At 41.7% G+C, this 16,561-nt stretch overlaps 1 protein-coding gene across 1 annotated transcript in view; it reads right to left on the bottom strand.

The window, feature by feature from the left end:
• LOC139305028 (fatty acyl-CoA reductase 1) overlaps positions 1 to 16,561 on the bottom strand; it is a 51,955-nt gene that overhangs the window by 5,537 nt on the left and 29,857 nt on the right. The window contains exons 3-8 of the mRNA XM_070928963.1: positions 12,203 to 12,378; positions 6,726 to 6,905; positions 5,795 to 5,972; positions 3,513 to 3,557; positions 3,305 to 3,423; positions 1,518 to 1,585 (exon numbers count right to left, since the gene is read on the bottom strand). Coding sequence (XP_070785064.1) covers positions 1,518 to 1,585; positions 3,305 to 3,423; positions 3,513 to 3,557; positions 5,795 to 5,972; positions 6,726 to 6,905; positions 12,203 to 12,378 — 766 coding nt within the window. The remainder of the gene's footprint in view (positions 1 to 1,517; positions 1,586 to 3,304; positions 3,424 to 3,512; positions 3,558 to 5,794; positions 5,973 to 6,725; positions 6,906 to 12,202; positions 12,379 to 16,561) is intronic.

Raw genomic sequence — 16,561 nt, 5'->3', positions numbered from 1 at the left:
TTCATAACAGCGAGTTGCAGTGATGAGACCTAATCCAGCTACCAGCCATCTGGTAGCAATTTCCTCGGTGAAGGGAGCATGTTTGCTAATCTGAGAGGAAACGGGAAAGAGAGGGTCCCCTGTCATCCACAGCCCTCTAATCCCACTGTATCTGATGACTGCTGGCATGGAAACAATGAGAGTTTTCACCCTTCATGTGTAATTCCACCACTGCTATTGTGACCTCAAAATTAGAACAGTTATCGCAAACCATAAAGGCTCTGAGCACCAGCACCAATTCATATCAACTGCACCTAAATACATCAGACATTTGCATAAAATGCAGAGAGATAATGATAGAATAATAAACAATATGATTTAAATGTCTGTAATCACATACACAAACTATCAGCACTGACGGCACAGCTCATGAACACAATACGTTTGTGCTTTCAGTGAACAGAAAATTCAGTTATGTGCTGATCTTGAATACATGTTTTCCTTTGTATCTTTTATGAATTGTTTTATGAACTGGAGTAAATTTAATAATAATTTCAAGTGATTCAAATTCAAATGTTCCTGTTTCTTATTTACCTCCGTCTGTAACTTGTCCAGTGTCTAAAGCTACGCTAGCTCTGTGAGGCTGCACTTGTTCACTGTGCTGCTTTGAGCTAAATGCTAATGCCAGCATGCTAACATGCTCACAAGTAGAACGTTTACCATGTTTATCATCTTAGTTTAGCGTGTTAGCATGCTAACATTCACTAAGTAGCACCAAATATAGCTGAGGCTGATGGGAATGTCACTTGTTTTGCAGGTATTTGGTCCTGAACCTAAGTACAATTTAAAATTTTGATCTGCTGATGGTGCTAGAAGAAAAGTCAGAGGATCAGCATGAATATCTGTATTACATTTCATGGAAATCCATCTAATAGTTGCCGTGATACTTTCTTTTTTAATGTAAAAGTTGACTTTTATGCAAACTTGTGTTCTCTTGCCTCTTCAAACCTAAAAGGACATGATTCAAAGTTGCATTAAAACAACAACAAAAAAAAGCTTGTGATCCTCTTTAAGATCTTAAGTAAAGTAAAGCAGAAAAAGCAAAGATAATTTAGGGACATATACCAAACTAAAAACTGGGAGAATGTTCCCAAACACGGTTATATGGCCGAAACCTTTGAAAATTATAAAACCTGTTTTGTCCTAGCTCTCAAGAAGAAGCCAATACATCCAGAACCTTCTTATATTAGGTCTCAGTATCCCACAAATAGCCTCTAAATGTTAAATCCATCTTCTGTCTCTTTCCAGCAGGTGGCAGACACTCTCCACAACAGCCCCAACCAACAAACTACACGACTTAACTACATCACAGGGACATTATGTCACAACACTGGAGTATTGATTTGTGATGATGAACGTGAACCGGGACAACAATATTGTGTGATGCCAGCAGGCGCAGACAAAACAGCTCTATAAATATCCGCCTGCAGTGACAGGTTCCTATTACCTTTAAGCAAGACAACAAACAAAGTACCCACCTATCTCTCCCCAGTGGAACGGGTTGATGCCGCCGGTCGTGCAGTTGTACACCAGAGCTGTTTTAGGTCTGCAGGGTGAGAACACGGTCATAATCACGCCAATAAAAATACATATTAAGTCCTAGTAACACTGCACTGTACGAGTCTATGTATGAAACTATAGTGCTATAAAAAGGCATTTAAATCCTATTTAAAACAGGTAATTCATGATTTACTCTGAGACAACACATGCAGACCTTTAAAAAGAGAGTATACATGTAGGCTGAGAAACTGAGGGATAACGAAATTAACCTCTTAAATTAACCGTTTAACATACTTTCCAATGCGGGGGTCAATACTTAACTTATATTTTTCTGTTTTTCTGTTTTCCTTCTGAAAATAAGTACAGGTTGTCAGGTAAATAAACACTGGTATAAATCACATAACAGTTGGCAATGTTGATGCATTATTACATTTGAGAGATATATTTTCCCCTTTATTAAATGCTTTTGTTTAAATGTAATTTAGGTCTAAAACACAATGATTTCAGGTTTGTTTCTATTGTCTTATATCATACGGGAGTGTTCGGCTCCCAGCATGAAAAATCTGACCCAGTCAATTTCGGCGAAGAAGACGTTTTGTGGTTAAATATTGAGGAAGACGTTTCCAAGGACAACCTTAGTCATGATCCAGGAATAGAGGAAATGATGGGATTTCATACATTGTGACCCACTCCTTTGCACCAATCTGACTGTCTGTCTGGCTGAATAACTTTTAGCATCTTTGATAGCTGCTTACTGCCAGAATAGGTTCGCTTTTCCAAATATGCATTTTCCAAGGTTCAATGAACAAAGATATATTTTAACACCCAATTTCTTCTATGCGTAAATATCAACACATATCTTCTGTTCTGTTTTTCTGTTCCAAACGTGTCTGTTGCAGCCTGGAAGCAATCCCATTCTTCCTTTTAGTTGATATAGTTTCTCTCTGGCTGCTCTGTTTAAACCTGCTGTTAAACTTTGTTCAAGTCAACGGAAGATAGCTTGTATGCACCTTTTATCACTTCAGGCTTTAAGTAATAACAGTATTTGTTAAACTTTAATGGCTTTCCAACAGCATGCATGTTAGAAGACAGTGACACCAGGTTTCTATTAGAAACAAGACATTTTACCAGGAAAACTAATATTTAGAATTTTATCTGTGATCAATTACTGTGGTCTGGATGGACATAACATATCAAAAAGTACCCTGTAGTCTTAATAAGCTTTATGTATACGCATCTCTTTCTTTTTGAAACAACACGTCTATTAAGATGGCAGCATATACACACACACACAACTTTCAACACAAACTATATCTAAATGTATTATGTAGATATATCTAGATATACATTTTATTCACATGACTTCATTAAAATGGAGTCATATCTGCTGTGTAGTCTTTTTGTTTATGATGAACGCTAAATTGATACACTATTGTCAGATAAAGATGCTTGACCGACAATTAAAAAAGATCCCTTCTTAATATGTTTCCAATGGAAGTGATACAAAATCCACAGTCCTTGTTTTGTGCTAAAATATATTCCAAAGTTTATCTGAAGTTAATATGAGGCTGAATTACACAAATCAAGTGGGTATCTTTAACATTTTAGTACAAAATTCCCTCGTTTTCTTACTGTCCCTCCACTGCAGCTCAATGAGGAAACACAATGAGGGAATTTCATACTAAAAAGACTTGAAAAATTGAGAACCTATCCTTTAGGAAGAGATTTACAGATTCCAGCACAAACATCTGGGTCTGACACTGACCTGTTAACAGCGGTGTACCAGCCAGCAGCCAGGGTGAGGTTGATGACCACGTCCACGGGGATCAGGTCAGCCACCGCATCGTTGTTGGCTCTCATGGTGCGTAAGATCCCCTTGCCAGCCTGATAACAGAAGAACACCATCTCAGGTCTCCAGAACTTGTCTGCATGTTTAAGAGCTTCGAGATTTAAGAGTTTTTTTTTTTACTTACAGCTATAAAGACTCCACTCGGCCCGTTGAAGTTGTCGATCCAACCCTGAGATGTAACAACGGAGAACATGTTGAGTAAAGACAGATGCAACATTAACTTATAGGTCTGAACAGCAACATGTTTGTTTTGTGTATGTGTGCTGAATCAGCTGTTCAGGGTTACTTCCTGTGGTGGGAGAGCAGGGCAGGCTGGGCAGCCGTGATTGTCGACTTCAATTAGAGTCCATTAAAAATGGATGAAACTACTATAGACTGCTGCAGTTTCCAACGTGTTCGACTGGAGACCCATTATGTGGTCAAAGCAGAGGCTTGTCCTGAGTCTAATAATATGCTCTGGTGCAGATAAAGTGCACAAGATGAACAGGCCTCTAAGGCCAGACGTCTGTTTAGCACCACAATCTGTTGGTGGCTTCATGTCAGGCTGAAGTGGCAGATAGATCTGTGAACTGCTTCATATATGTTGGTTAAATAATCGACTTCTGAAGATATGGAGTCTCAAACTGACAGAACTACATGCATTTTGTGGCTGTAAACACACCACACATAATCACAAACATATAAATAGGCAGTCCCACCCAACCCCCGCCCCCACCCCCACCCCCCGCCTCACAGCGCCTACTGGCATGAGCTGCCAAGGCGATTGCATGGCCAAGCGTGAGTGAGGCCTTTTTGAAGAGTCGTTGCCAGGCCGAGCTTACAAATGAAGGCTAAGCACAGAGCCAGGATCTGCCGTCAGAGTCCCACACACACACACACACACGGCCCACATTTCCTGACGCCACATAAACAAGGACTTCCCTCCGTTTTTCTGGTATTTTATTTATGCAGCATCATCTCTACATCTCTCAGAGTGCCTTTGATTATTTCAAGGTTCAGAACAACCTTAAGCATCTGAAGAGTAGCTCTTCAAATGTCTTGTTTTGTCCGACCGGCAGTCAGAGATATTCAGTTTAAAGCTGCAACTATCAGTCGATTGACAGAATATTCATCGATTAATAGTTTAAGCCATTCTCTGGTTCCAGCTTCTAAAACCTGATAGTTTTCTGCTTGTCTCTGTCTTTGGGTTTTGGACTGTTGGTCCCCCACCCCCATGGAACTACGGTTCCCATAATGTTTTAGGGGTGTAAACAGGAAGTATGATGTATTGCTATGGATTCAGTGAGTTACTGTGGGCTACAACTTGAGCCCTGTTTTTTTGAGCCTATATTTACATTTTGGCAAATTGGCACCATTAAAAGTGGGCCGAATTAGCTATTAGCAGTTACTGTTTGCAATGTGTCCATGGGTGTACAGACAAATATCACTGGATTACTTTGATCCTGAAGAAAACTTAAAAATGTGATGATTCTCAGGCAAGTTCTAGAATTATGAGCAGCATCTTTTTTTTCTATGATCTCTAGGCGGATTTATGGACATTTATTTGCGATGGTCATCAGAGTTAATGACATCCTAAGTGTAAGTCACAGTGAATCTAAAAGAGAAAAGGTCCTTGTGATGTAGTAAAGAAAAAATGACAGATTGGGCCTTTAACTGGTAAGGGGTGATACAAAACACTTATTCTTCTTAGCTGAAGATCACAAAAATGCTACTTTATGTTAAGGTGAAATAATGGCTGATTTTATTATTTCTTTACTCACTTATAGCAGTAAGTACAAAGTGAAAAATCATCACCACATTAGGTGAAACGCAAGAAGACGACGTCTGGACACCTGCAGCACCAGAAGCTTGACTGAAAGCAGCTTAATCATGGAAGTAGTTCAACTTTCAGAGTTTAAGTCCTGTGCTGCTGAACACTCAGCGTGGCCTTTACATGAACTTCTCTGCACTCCTCGATGTGACATTCAGTTTGTCAGTGTATCTCAGCCCTCGGTGTCCCATTTCTGCCCTCTTCGTCACCCTAAACTCTCCCCTCCCAGCAGCTGTTTGAAGGCTCGGTTGAATCACACAGGTCGTCGGCCAAGATATTAACCTATCTGCTTTAATCCTGGCCCGCTTAAGTGAACACTCACAGGGGAGCGGCTTTGACCTGTGCAGGATTACATCGATCAATATCTTATTTCCATTAGTTTTACACATAATGAGCACGGGATCAAGAAAAGTCATTCAAACATGTTAATTAACATTTACCACCGGCAGCAGTATTACTATTCAGTATGAGTCTATTCTGGTATTAATAACATAAGAATATGCTGTGGCACTTCACAGTAGACATATATTTCAGCACAATGTGTGAAGATGATTTAGCTCTGAAGGAGAAAAGAGTGAAATACTCAGTGGACTCACAGGGAAAGGCTCCTGCCAGCTGGCTCCCACTATGGAGGGTCTGATGATGGCGATGTTGAGCTTGTCTTGCTCCTGCTGCACCACGTACTCGGCCAGGGCTTTGGTGTAGGTGTATGTGTTGGGCCTGTTGCCGATGAGCCGCGGTGTGATGTCGCGCACAATGCCGTCGTCCATCCACCTAAAGGCAGAAAGGAAAGGGCTCAGTCAGAGAAACGCAGCACGCAAATGTATAGCAAGGGTGTCAGTCTTGACTGAAATAGCAATATGAATGAAATAGCCCATTTATTCTTCATTATTCCCAATGAATTTCAGGAGTGGGTTAGCCTTATAATGAGACCGAATTGCCATTTCAAGCTTTCATTTTCTTTTTTTCCCCCCCATTCTATTTGAATCACTGAACTAATCAAAGATGTGGGAAGTGATTTAGTGACAGAGACGCCTGGTCTGATTCTTCTTTGGTCTAGTTTAGCTCCTTCTTTTATCAGACATTTCCTGCTGATCTTTTTAGGAAATCAGGAAACTTTGCTGATTTTTGAGGTAGAATTCTTGAATGTCTGCTTATGTTTTTAGACAACATGATACACTGATGATAAATGGAAAAAAATGGTAGGATGTTTATATTCCTAAAACCAAGAAAAACAATTTCAATATCAGTACTGGAACTCTGGTATCGTACAGACGTTAACCAGCCCTGCTCACAGACCAGCTTCTCGTCTCTCTGCTGCTGTGAAAAAGTACATACAACTCCTCAGGTGTGGCCGACAACACGTCTTATGAACTCTTAGCATATAATCATATATTATATATAACAAGTATATTATTGGTCCTCAGAAATAGTGGGTTTTCATCATATTCCACAGATATGAATCAAACTGAACCAGAACTGATTCCACGTCCTCGGGGCACAAAAAGCAGCCCTTCATCCACTCACTCCAGAGATTCGATGAGCTTCTTGGGCTCGACGGGTGGCGGGTAGATGACCTCGTCGATGTGCTTGCGGTTGCAGTTTGCATAGGCGGTGGAGATGTGAATGAAGGCCTCGAGGTGGTGCATCTGCTGGGCCAGGCTGAGGAGCTGCTGCGTGGCGATCACATTCAGCTGCAGGGCGTGTCTGCCGGAGAGAAGAGAGGGATACAGTGTCAAACTGTGTGTCTCTCTCTGGCTGTGTGGGAGGAAACGGTGTGCACATGAGTCTGTGTGTGTGTGGGGGAGATTAAATGTGTGTGTGTGTAGGGAAAAGGCTTTAAGGGTGTATTTGCCAGACTGCTAATATCTCTGTTTGAGCATTTGCATGCGAGAGCGTTTGTGTTTGCTGACTCCTGAGTGTTTCCATTCAAACGAGAATTTGCAGACTAGTAGGAATTTGCAGAACATGATAATAAACCGTAGCAGAGCGACACGACGGGATGGTGAGACATGAAACCGAACAGGGCAGAACAAGAGCGAGGGGGGGGGGGGGTATCTGCTCTGTTCATAAATGTGTTCATCTCATCATTATTTTCACTGTTTTCAGCTCATGCAAACACTTCTGTGCCTCAACGTAGAGGCTGCACAATTAACCGACATCAAATCCATACACTCGTTTCCACATGTCTGTCCTCCATAAAAAAGGACAGAGGGTGTTTGTATGTTGTAAAGCCGCCTGAGGCTCATATCTAAATAACGGACTTGACAATTCTTCCGCAGCATCAAACCAAGCGTTCATCAATAAGAAACTGCATTACACCATGTGATGAAGTGTGCGTAGGCAGAAACACAAACAAATCAAAGATGTTTAGAGAGAGAGGGAGACATGGTGAAAGAAAAAGCTTCAGGGGAACCAAAAATTGAGCAAAGTGAGTCAGAACTAATAATGTTATCAAATAACCTTTACTGTATAATTTTTTCTACTAACCAATAATCGCTTGGTCTAGAAGCGTCAGAAAACTTCCAAAGATGTCTGCAAATGTTTTGTTTTACCCAACAAAGATACTTCATTTAAAATGACATAAAAACCGAGAAAAGCAGCAAATCCTCACATTTGAGAAGCTGCAACCAGTTTGGAATTTCTGCTCAATAAATGAGCTAAATTGTGAATCCAAATTTGCTTTATTGGCATGAACAATCTTAAGAAACCACAAACTACACCAACACTAAAAACTAGGACCAAATTCTGAATATATACAGATAATATTCAGTACAAGTCTAGTATATACTGAGTATTGAAGAGTATAATCTATATTCTGTTAATTGATTAACCCCTCCACTGATACTACAGTGAGGAAGAGGAGGCGCCTTCATCCAACTGGCACAATTATTTAAGAAGGCTTTTCTCACAGAATTGAAAAAATAAATTCTTGTTTTATTCGCGCAGCTCTAACCTCCTGTGAGTAACACACACACCAACACATCCAAGCTTCTCTCCATCACTCGGTGAGTTCAGCAGTGGATCTGTGTCAACTCTGGAGCAGGAGCGCAACAGCATGCAGAGTCCACTCTGCCCGAGGCGACAGGAGGAGAGACCGAGGGTCAGTTTAAACAGACACTGCCAGAGAGAGAGAGAGCTCCTCTGGCTCTGTGTGGGAGGTGATGGTGAGGTGTGTGTGAGAGAGAAAAGTGAGAGAGGTGGTCGGTGTGTGGTGGGCGGCGGGTCCAGCTTAGCGGCAGCACAGATAAATAGAAGCAAAGCGGCGACAGTTGCGTCGAGGAGGGAGGTGGCGTTGGTTATTAGAGGACAAGGTCTTGCGTTTCGTCTTCCCACCACCTCGTGGGACCATATGCAGGGCAACACGCCAGCAGGACAGTCAGTAAGATGGACGCACCGCTGTGCCCCTTCCTGCATCAGACTCATCAGCCATCTGCTTCTGCAATTATGATTTGGATGTAACAACTAGAGAACTGCACAGCTCTGATCTGAACTACGACTTTATCACATCTTAGGTCTTATTTTTGGAGTTTTCATCATTTCTTATGATAATATTGTACTCAGCTACAACTACAATAAAGTCAGACAGGTTGTAGTCGTGCTGAGTACAATATTATCATAAGAAACACTTTATTTAAACCTGGGGTCACAGACATGAGACGATTACCAAATTACCAAAATATATTTTAAAAAAAACATAGGTCTGCGAAGTAAAACTGCTTTATTTATTTATTTATTTATTCCTCATCTTATCATAAAATACTGGAGAGTTTTTCCTCTTCAGGCCTAGAAAACAATATAATAACAATCTGACAAAAAGGTCACTTTTTCAGGGTTTCTGCAGGATTTTTTTAATTTTTTTTTTTTAGTAACACACAGAAGGCAATTTAATACCTGTTAATGATTATACTGTCCAAAGTCTTAAATAATGATTGAAAACCAGTAGGGACGATAAGAATTATTTATTAATATACCACATTTTTGTCAGGATTTCCCAGCAGTATATAACAGTAATTCGTAATGATATAATTAATTAAATTAGTGGGACAAAAAAAAGGATGGATGGATTAACCAATTAAAAATGATTAATTCATAAGACTTTTTAAGATACTCTGCTCTTTGCTTCAAGTGCTCATAAAATATGCAACCTTTGACGAGGGGGGGGGGGGTCAACAAGTTAAACGCTGCTTCCTTTGAAAGGGTCACAAGTTAAAAAAGGTTGCAGACCGCCGATCTAAACCACTAAGTCACTGAAAGTGATCAAACCCAAAATTAGAGCTGAAACAATTAGTCGATTAATTGAGTCGCTAACAGGAAAATTAACCAGCAAAAATCACAAACACTTCTCAGTTCCAGCTTCTAAACTGTGAGGATTTGCTGCTTTTCTGTGTCTCATGTGAGAATAAATTGAATATCTTTGGATTTTTAATTGTTGGTTGGACTAAACGAGACATCTGAATGTGTGGGCTTTAAGATATTAACATTTCTGTACAGTGGCTGAGAGAACTGCTGGTTGGACCAAATGAGCGATTTAAAGACATCATCTTGGGCTTAAGGAGACTGTGATGGACATTTTTCAAAGTTTTCCAAACAGTTAATCATTTAATCAAGTACGCAACGGTTAGATTAACTGATAATAAGAATAACTGTTAGTTGCAGCCCTACCTTTTTAGAATACGTTTGGCTGACGTAGTGGTTTCTTTAAAAGCTGTCTGATCGCGTTTCTTGCCCCATTGGACTCTTGTACACCCTGGTGAGTACAATGTTATTATTGCAGATAAGAATTATGGGCCAAACTACAAAAATAACATCCAAGTTTTAATACACAGGAATTATCCTTTAAGCGTGGATAAAGACCTGCAGAGGATAAAGACGAAAAAACCCTGGACAGAGTCTGAAACCTTAAACAGAGATGCCCGACTCGTCTGATTTATGTCCCTGCACTGCTTACAAGGCTGCCGGCCGCTACACAAGAGTAATGACTCTGAGAGATGACAGAGATGGGAGGGAAGAGAGAGAGAGGGTGAACATGGGAGTGAAAGCTAGATAAAGGGGTGAGAAGAAAAGAAAAGGTGAAGGCCACTCAGAGAGAGAAAGAGGGAGGGAGGAGAGCCGGAACAGGATGCAGTGAGATGTGAAAGCAGATCAATATAAAGCTGTGTGGAGCGCAGTGCAACAGCTTAACCCTCACTGAGCTGTCACTCAAAGCTAATAGGTGTCCCGCCTCCAAACATGCGTCTCTATTAAACCTGAGGAGTCAGACACCACCTCGAACATGAGTCCGGGGGAGACACAAACACTTTCTGCACCAAGACACGTTATTCAATTTAACACACTGGACATTTGATCAGACAGAAACTATATTTTTATTTTGCCATTGTTTTCCTTGTTATCTCCAGAAGTTACTCAAAACTCACCTTCAGAACCGCTGTTAATGTTTAATTTAATGACCGCTTCAGCCTTTAGTGTGTTTTTAGACAACTAGAATATTTTCTTGTCATGTAAAGCATCTCTGAGTATCTTGAAAAGCGCTAATAAATACAATGTATTATTATCTTTATGCAGGCCCAATGCAAGGCGCTAACAAGGATCTTTAGTAGTGTTGAGGTAATGAGTCCACAGACCCTCAGCAGCACCTCAGACTTAAAAAACACTGCCAACAAATTCTGTAAAATTTCATATTTTATACATTAATTTAACTGCTCAGTTATATTTTCATTAAGGTTTCTACATTCAGGTCTGAGTGTTGTTTTAAAGCCTTCTCTGTACGGCCAGGTGTGTAATGATGTGTGTAATCTTCATGTAATTAAACCCTGCAGATTCCCAGAAATATTACAGCAGACGTAACCTTGGTCAAGGAGGCCATACAAATGAAATTCTCCGTGACTGAGTTATAAGTGATCCTGACCTTCTCGGGACCCCCAGGCAGATATGTGTGAGACAAAGAAGCAGCAGAACATGTTTGTATATTTGTAAATAGTCTTGTAGGCTTAAGCAGCCTGTAAACAGACAGGCTTTCCTGCTGTCTGTCAGCTCGCTGTCAACATGGTGCTGTGATGTACTGACCTCAGACCAGCGCTTACAACCAAAAACTCAGTGCAGTCTAGTGCTGTGTTAGCGCATTAGCTTCTAGCACTGTTTGAAAGCAATGCACCCCACAGAAGTTACGTTGAAGATAAGGCAGAGGATGTCTTGCCTCTTTTTCTGATGTTTGAGAGGGAAACAAACAGCAAACAGGAGTCTGCACTGAATACAACACAGATTTTGTTTAAAAAGAATGAAAAAATTTGTTAATGTGGATGGAGATACTCTGGTTATATGACAAAAAAAACATACAGCACTGATCAGCCGGAGCGGAGCAGAGCACCAGGAGAAAAAAAAAAAACCAGGCCACCATTATATATATAATGCACTGTCCCCACAACGATCCAATAACAGCACTGGAGCCTGAGGCTGCAGCAGATGAGTGACGATACACTGTCCACACTGTTATAACAAGCTGGAAGTCATCAGTGGGATCAGGTCACATAGAAACATCTGAATCATCTCCTACATGTCAGCTGGATACCATGACGCAAATTCAATAGTGTGGCTCCCTGATTAAAGACGGAACCATCTTTTGTTTGACAGCTTGTCACGCTGTACTGAAGGTGACTTGATGTTTTTACAGACGGTTGATCTCTCCTCATCCTCATCCCTTTGTAATAAACTGGTGCTACTTCCGCTTTAAATCAATGAAACAGAGCAGCCTGTTCAGTGAGCTGCAGATCCTCTGGAGTGACGTCTCACAACATGGAACATTTACCAAACAATAACGAGATGTTTCTGGTCAATTATTTAGTTCAGTGTAATGTCAAAACAGCTGCAAGTGGCACAGAGTTTGTAATCAAATTGGTTAGAAAGCAGGGATGAATCAGTGAGTGCATACAGAGTATGTTTATGTATGAAGGAGGGACGGTAAGGAGCAGATGTTTGCTTTAATGCATTAAATCCGTGAGCCTCACTTGAGCGGCTCGTCGAAGCGGATGGTAGCGGCGCAGTGGAAGACGATGTTGATGCAGGCGGTGAGCTTCTCCACATCCTCTGGGCTGATGGCAAGGCCGGGCTGCGTCAGCTCGCTGCTGATGGGGATGATCTTCTGGTGGAAGTCGGGGTTGTCCTCCCGCACTCGGTCGAAAAGCTGCCAGACACAAGACACAGAGAGAAAGACCCGTGCAGACTTAGTCATCAGCAGCGGTCAAACAATAAATAGAGCAACCAACTTAAATGCCACTTATAATTACGCCCATATTGCACAAGAGCTAGAGGGCAGATCAACTATAAAAACTGACTGAAGCGTTGACAGCTAAACACTAAAATAGCCTGACAAGGAATGCAAATGTTCTCAAGACAACAAATGTGTAACTTTGCATAAACCCCCCTCAGGCAAAAATCACCCACATGTCCCAGTAAAGTTTCAACATCACCACCAGATTTCTTTCTGATCGGAAGTGTGCGTCCAGTTTTATTTCATGAAAAACAAAACTAAACATGGATGCCATGAGACCGGTCTGACAGGGGGTTCAGTCTGACAGGGGGTTCAGTCTGACAGGGGGGTTCAGTCTGACGGGGGGTTCAGTCTGACGGGGGGGTTCAGTCCTCAGCAATCCTCGTGCTGCTGGCTGAGTGAGAATGTGACCTTCTACTGGGACACCCTGTCTGACCACAAAACTTCTGCACTGACAGCTATTAATAACTGGCTGCAGAGCTGAAATGATGAGTGAAACTGCAGAAAATGAAGTGTTAAATTTAGTATTAAAAAATAGATGTTACAGCCCAACAGAGGGCGAGATTTTCTTTCTTTTCTTTCTTTTCTTCATTTCTTACCTTAATACCTTTGGGTTTTCATTAATTCATTAACTATAATAGAGAAATAACCAGACGGGAATGTGTGCTTTTGGATAATCTGGCAAATTAAATACCTGAGAAGTCAAAGTACTTCATCAAATACATGAAGTACATCCAGAGAGGGGAGAACGATCACTGCGTAAACAGAATGGCAAATGTATAACGTCTCACTGTCCACATTGTGTTATATCGCCACCCCTATTAGTAGCTACTAAAAACCCACCAATGTGGAAACACAATCAGTGCCCTCTCATAAAATTTTCTGCTGGCAAAGAAGAGGAGAGTTTTAGCACTATTTAGGTTAAGAGAAGCATCTGTTGTGTGGCCTTACAGCCGAGACAATAAATGACCTGCACGTATGAATTAAAGTCTTCATTCAAGCTGATTTTGGCTAATTAGCCGTATTATTAATTCAACTAAAGGCCCTCTGAAGGTGTGACAGTGGGGTTGGGTTGTACATGTTGTACAGAAGAAGTGTTGCTGCTGTGGAACAATGAGATTTATTTGTCAGCGCAATGAGTCCCTGATGAATGTCCAACTGACCACACACACACACACACACACACACACACGCCCGGAAAGCTAATCGCCTCATTGAAGAAATGCTGTTCTATACATAAGACTATCAGTACATACTGTACATACCAAACATACAGTATATCCAACAAAGTGAGACAGAAGAATCTGAGGGTAAAACGCTCGAGCAAACATTAAACCCCTTTGTGAGAGGTTGTGGCAGCAAACTGTAGGGCTGCAAGGAAGGATTATCTTTCCAGTTAAGGCTGCTCTTTTTGTCCAAAACTCACAGATATTCCATTCACAATTATCTCATTATTTGAGAAGGTGGAGGTAGAGAACGTCATGGCATTTTTAACTTAAAAAATATGAAAAGTTGATTATCAAAATTGCTGCAACAAACAGTTTCAGCACAAGCAGAGAGTTCCTCCCTCAGGTCAAACATGCCGGCCTGACTGATGACGACGAAGTGTGCGACCACATGTGCTCATGCACTACACATTCTGCACGATGCAGTACGTGTAAGCCTGCACAAAGCCCCTCTTGTGTGATATTATTCCACCTGTTTACCCTGCTGTTTGCTCACTGAGGGCTGCAGACGACATTCCAACATGGAGGGGGGATAAGTGAACTGTTGTCTACATTTACCAGCTCATGTCTCACACAACCCTGGTGTGGTGCACCCTGAGGAAGAGCGCCCGAGTCCTGCATCAGAGTCCCTCTCCTGCTGGGAGACACTAACTAAAGGCAGCAGAGAAAGTCAGTCAGATGTCGTGTCGCTTCATGCGCTTCTTTGTGCAGTTCCAATCAGGAGTCGCACAGAGTGGTGTTGCTTTGCCACCAACATGGCTGACGTTTCTGGCAGCGTGGTAGCTGTGCACAAAGACATTTTGCAGATAGTAAGAGAAGAAGAAAAAGAGGGTGAACGAGAGGGGAAGTGAAGGGATTGGCATCAAAGTGTGTGCTCTCTCTCTTGTTATGAAATTGCAGCTCTGTGTGTATGTCAGCTGTCCTAGTAAGCAGAGCACTCTTGCTGAAGAGGACAGATGTTGAATTAAACAGCTTCAAACAGCTGTTTATATTCATGCTCTGTATACCCATCAATCTTCTGCAGTGTAATGCCGCCCCTCTCTTCTCCAAATACCCCACGCTGCTGCCCATATTAGGCACATGTCCTGATGTACAATATGTAATGTCATAACCCAGAACTATTCCCCACGGGGGGAGGGGGATGCATGCGATATTTTCTGCATGATAGTGTAACACTGCCATCATTATGTAATGCAAAAAATAATAGTGTTTTCCCTCCCTCTGCTTTAGGCCAACAGCTGGCAGTAACAGACCCACAGCCTGTCGAGAGTAGCACAGTCAGTGTGCATTTAATGGGCAGCTTTCTCACTAAAATCTTTTCAAAAAGACCAAATTGGTATGTGTTTTACAGCACAAACTGTTCCCTCTTTACTGTATGATTCACGGAGCTGTTGATGTCATGTAATGACCTCAGTTCAACTTCCTCTCGAGGGCGTGCAGCTTGGCAACAAAAACAAACCACACAGATTTTGGCAGCGGTCCATCACCCACAGAACCTTGTGGGTAGTGTGACGAGGATGTTCTTAAGAAAGTTTACCCCGACGACAAACATGAACTCTTCTTATAGCCCTGATGTTCATGTGCCCTGTCACACACTGTATGTCAGGGACACATCAGTTATAAGAGATCAGTGTGACAACTCATACAGAACGGCGTCAGTCAAAAAGAAGAACTGAGGATGCGAGAGCCGTTTGGGGATCAGCCAGGTTGATGCGCCTCCTCAGTTTTGAAACTCCCAAAATAGCAAAAAGACATTTTTTTTTTTTTACAAATTCTGCTTTTTTATGAAGAAACACACTCAATGCCACACATCCCTTTAGTGAAACTGTCACTCATGAGGTTTTCAACCGCCACTGAGACAAAAACCACCAATTTAACACCAGAAACAGCATAAAGAAGAACCGCCTCCACGCAGAAACAAGAAGAGTTGGTTTAACTGAGGAGGAACTCTTAACCACAATACGTTGATGTTCTTTTTGAAGGTATTAAGGACAGCTAGACACAATAAGATAATGATAAACTGAGAGAGCTTTTTATGATATCAGTTACAGTCACAAATCCATCCCATAATAATCAACCTATTTAGACTTCTAGAGGCTACTTTGTGTTAGTTTCAGGCAGACTTTGGGGTCTTTTTTCGGGCAGTGGAGGGGGTAAGGTGGGGTTGGATTTGAAAGCATAGCCTACATGCAAATAAGTTTGAATAAGTTAACTATAACTGGCAGTGCCGGCATGCCAGCAGATGCAGCACCAATATGCATCAGCTGTCCGTCTGCCAGACGCGTTACGTTTTTGCTTTCGGTTTCGATTAAGATCTCACTGATGACACATTAACACCCGTTTTATATATACAGCAAACAGAAATGCTCCTTTGTCACCCAGGGAGAAAGTCCCCAGACTCCGTTGTTGGTGCACACTACAACTCCTAGGAATTAAAATGCAAATTAATTCAAGTGCCCTCCCTGCTTGTGCCGCAGTAATGATGCCTCACAGAGCTGTTAGTGTTTCTGAGTGGCAAAAGAAAGTGAGAGACAACTGTACAATGCTATCACTTACTGTACACTTGAAAGATAAAAATGAAACTGTTTTAGTGCACACTCTCACTCCGTGACATACGAGCAAACTAAAATAGTAGCATGAGTATCTGCCAGGCTATACTCAGCCAAAAGAGATATTTGTGAAGCACCTCGAAGCCAAATTAAGTTACAGAAAGACCCAGAAGAGGGAAAGTGCACCAGGGTCAGAGCGGTGAATGAGGCCGTAGAATGTGGGCTTCAGAGCGCTCTTTGTTACAGGCACAGTCAGAGAATGGCATTGTGGGATTGTTTTGTAAAAGGCTCTTTTCTTGTGCCAGCCTTCCACTGCTCGCA

The sequence above is a fragment of the Enoplosus armatus genome, chromosome 22 (assembly GCF_043641665.1).
Source record: "Enoplosus armatus isolate fEnoArm2 chromosome 22, fEnoArm2.hap1, whole genome shotgun sequence".
Lineage (NCBI taxonomy): Eukaryota > Metazoa > Chordata > Actinopteri > Centrarchiformes > Enoplosidae > Enoplosus > Enoplosus armatus.
Note: the sequence above shows the minus strand (reverse complement) of the source record. Positions and strands in the feature narration are given on the sequence as shown.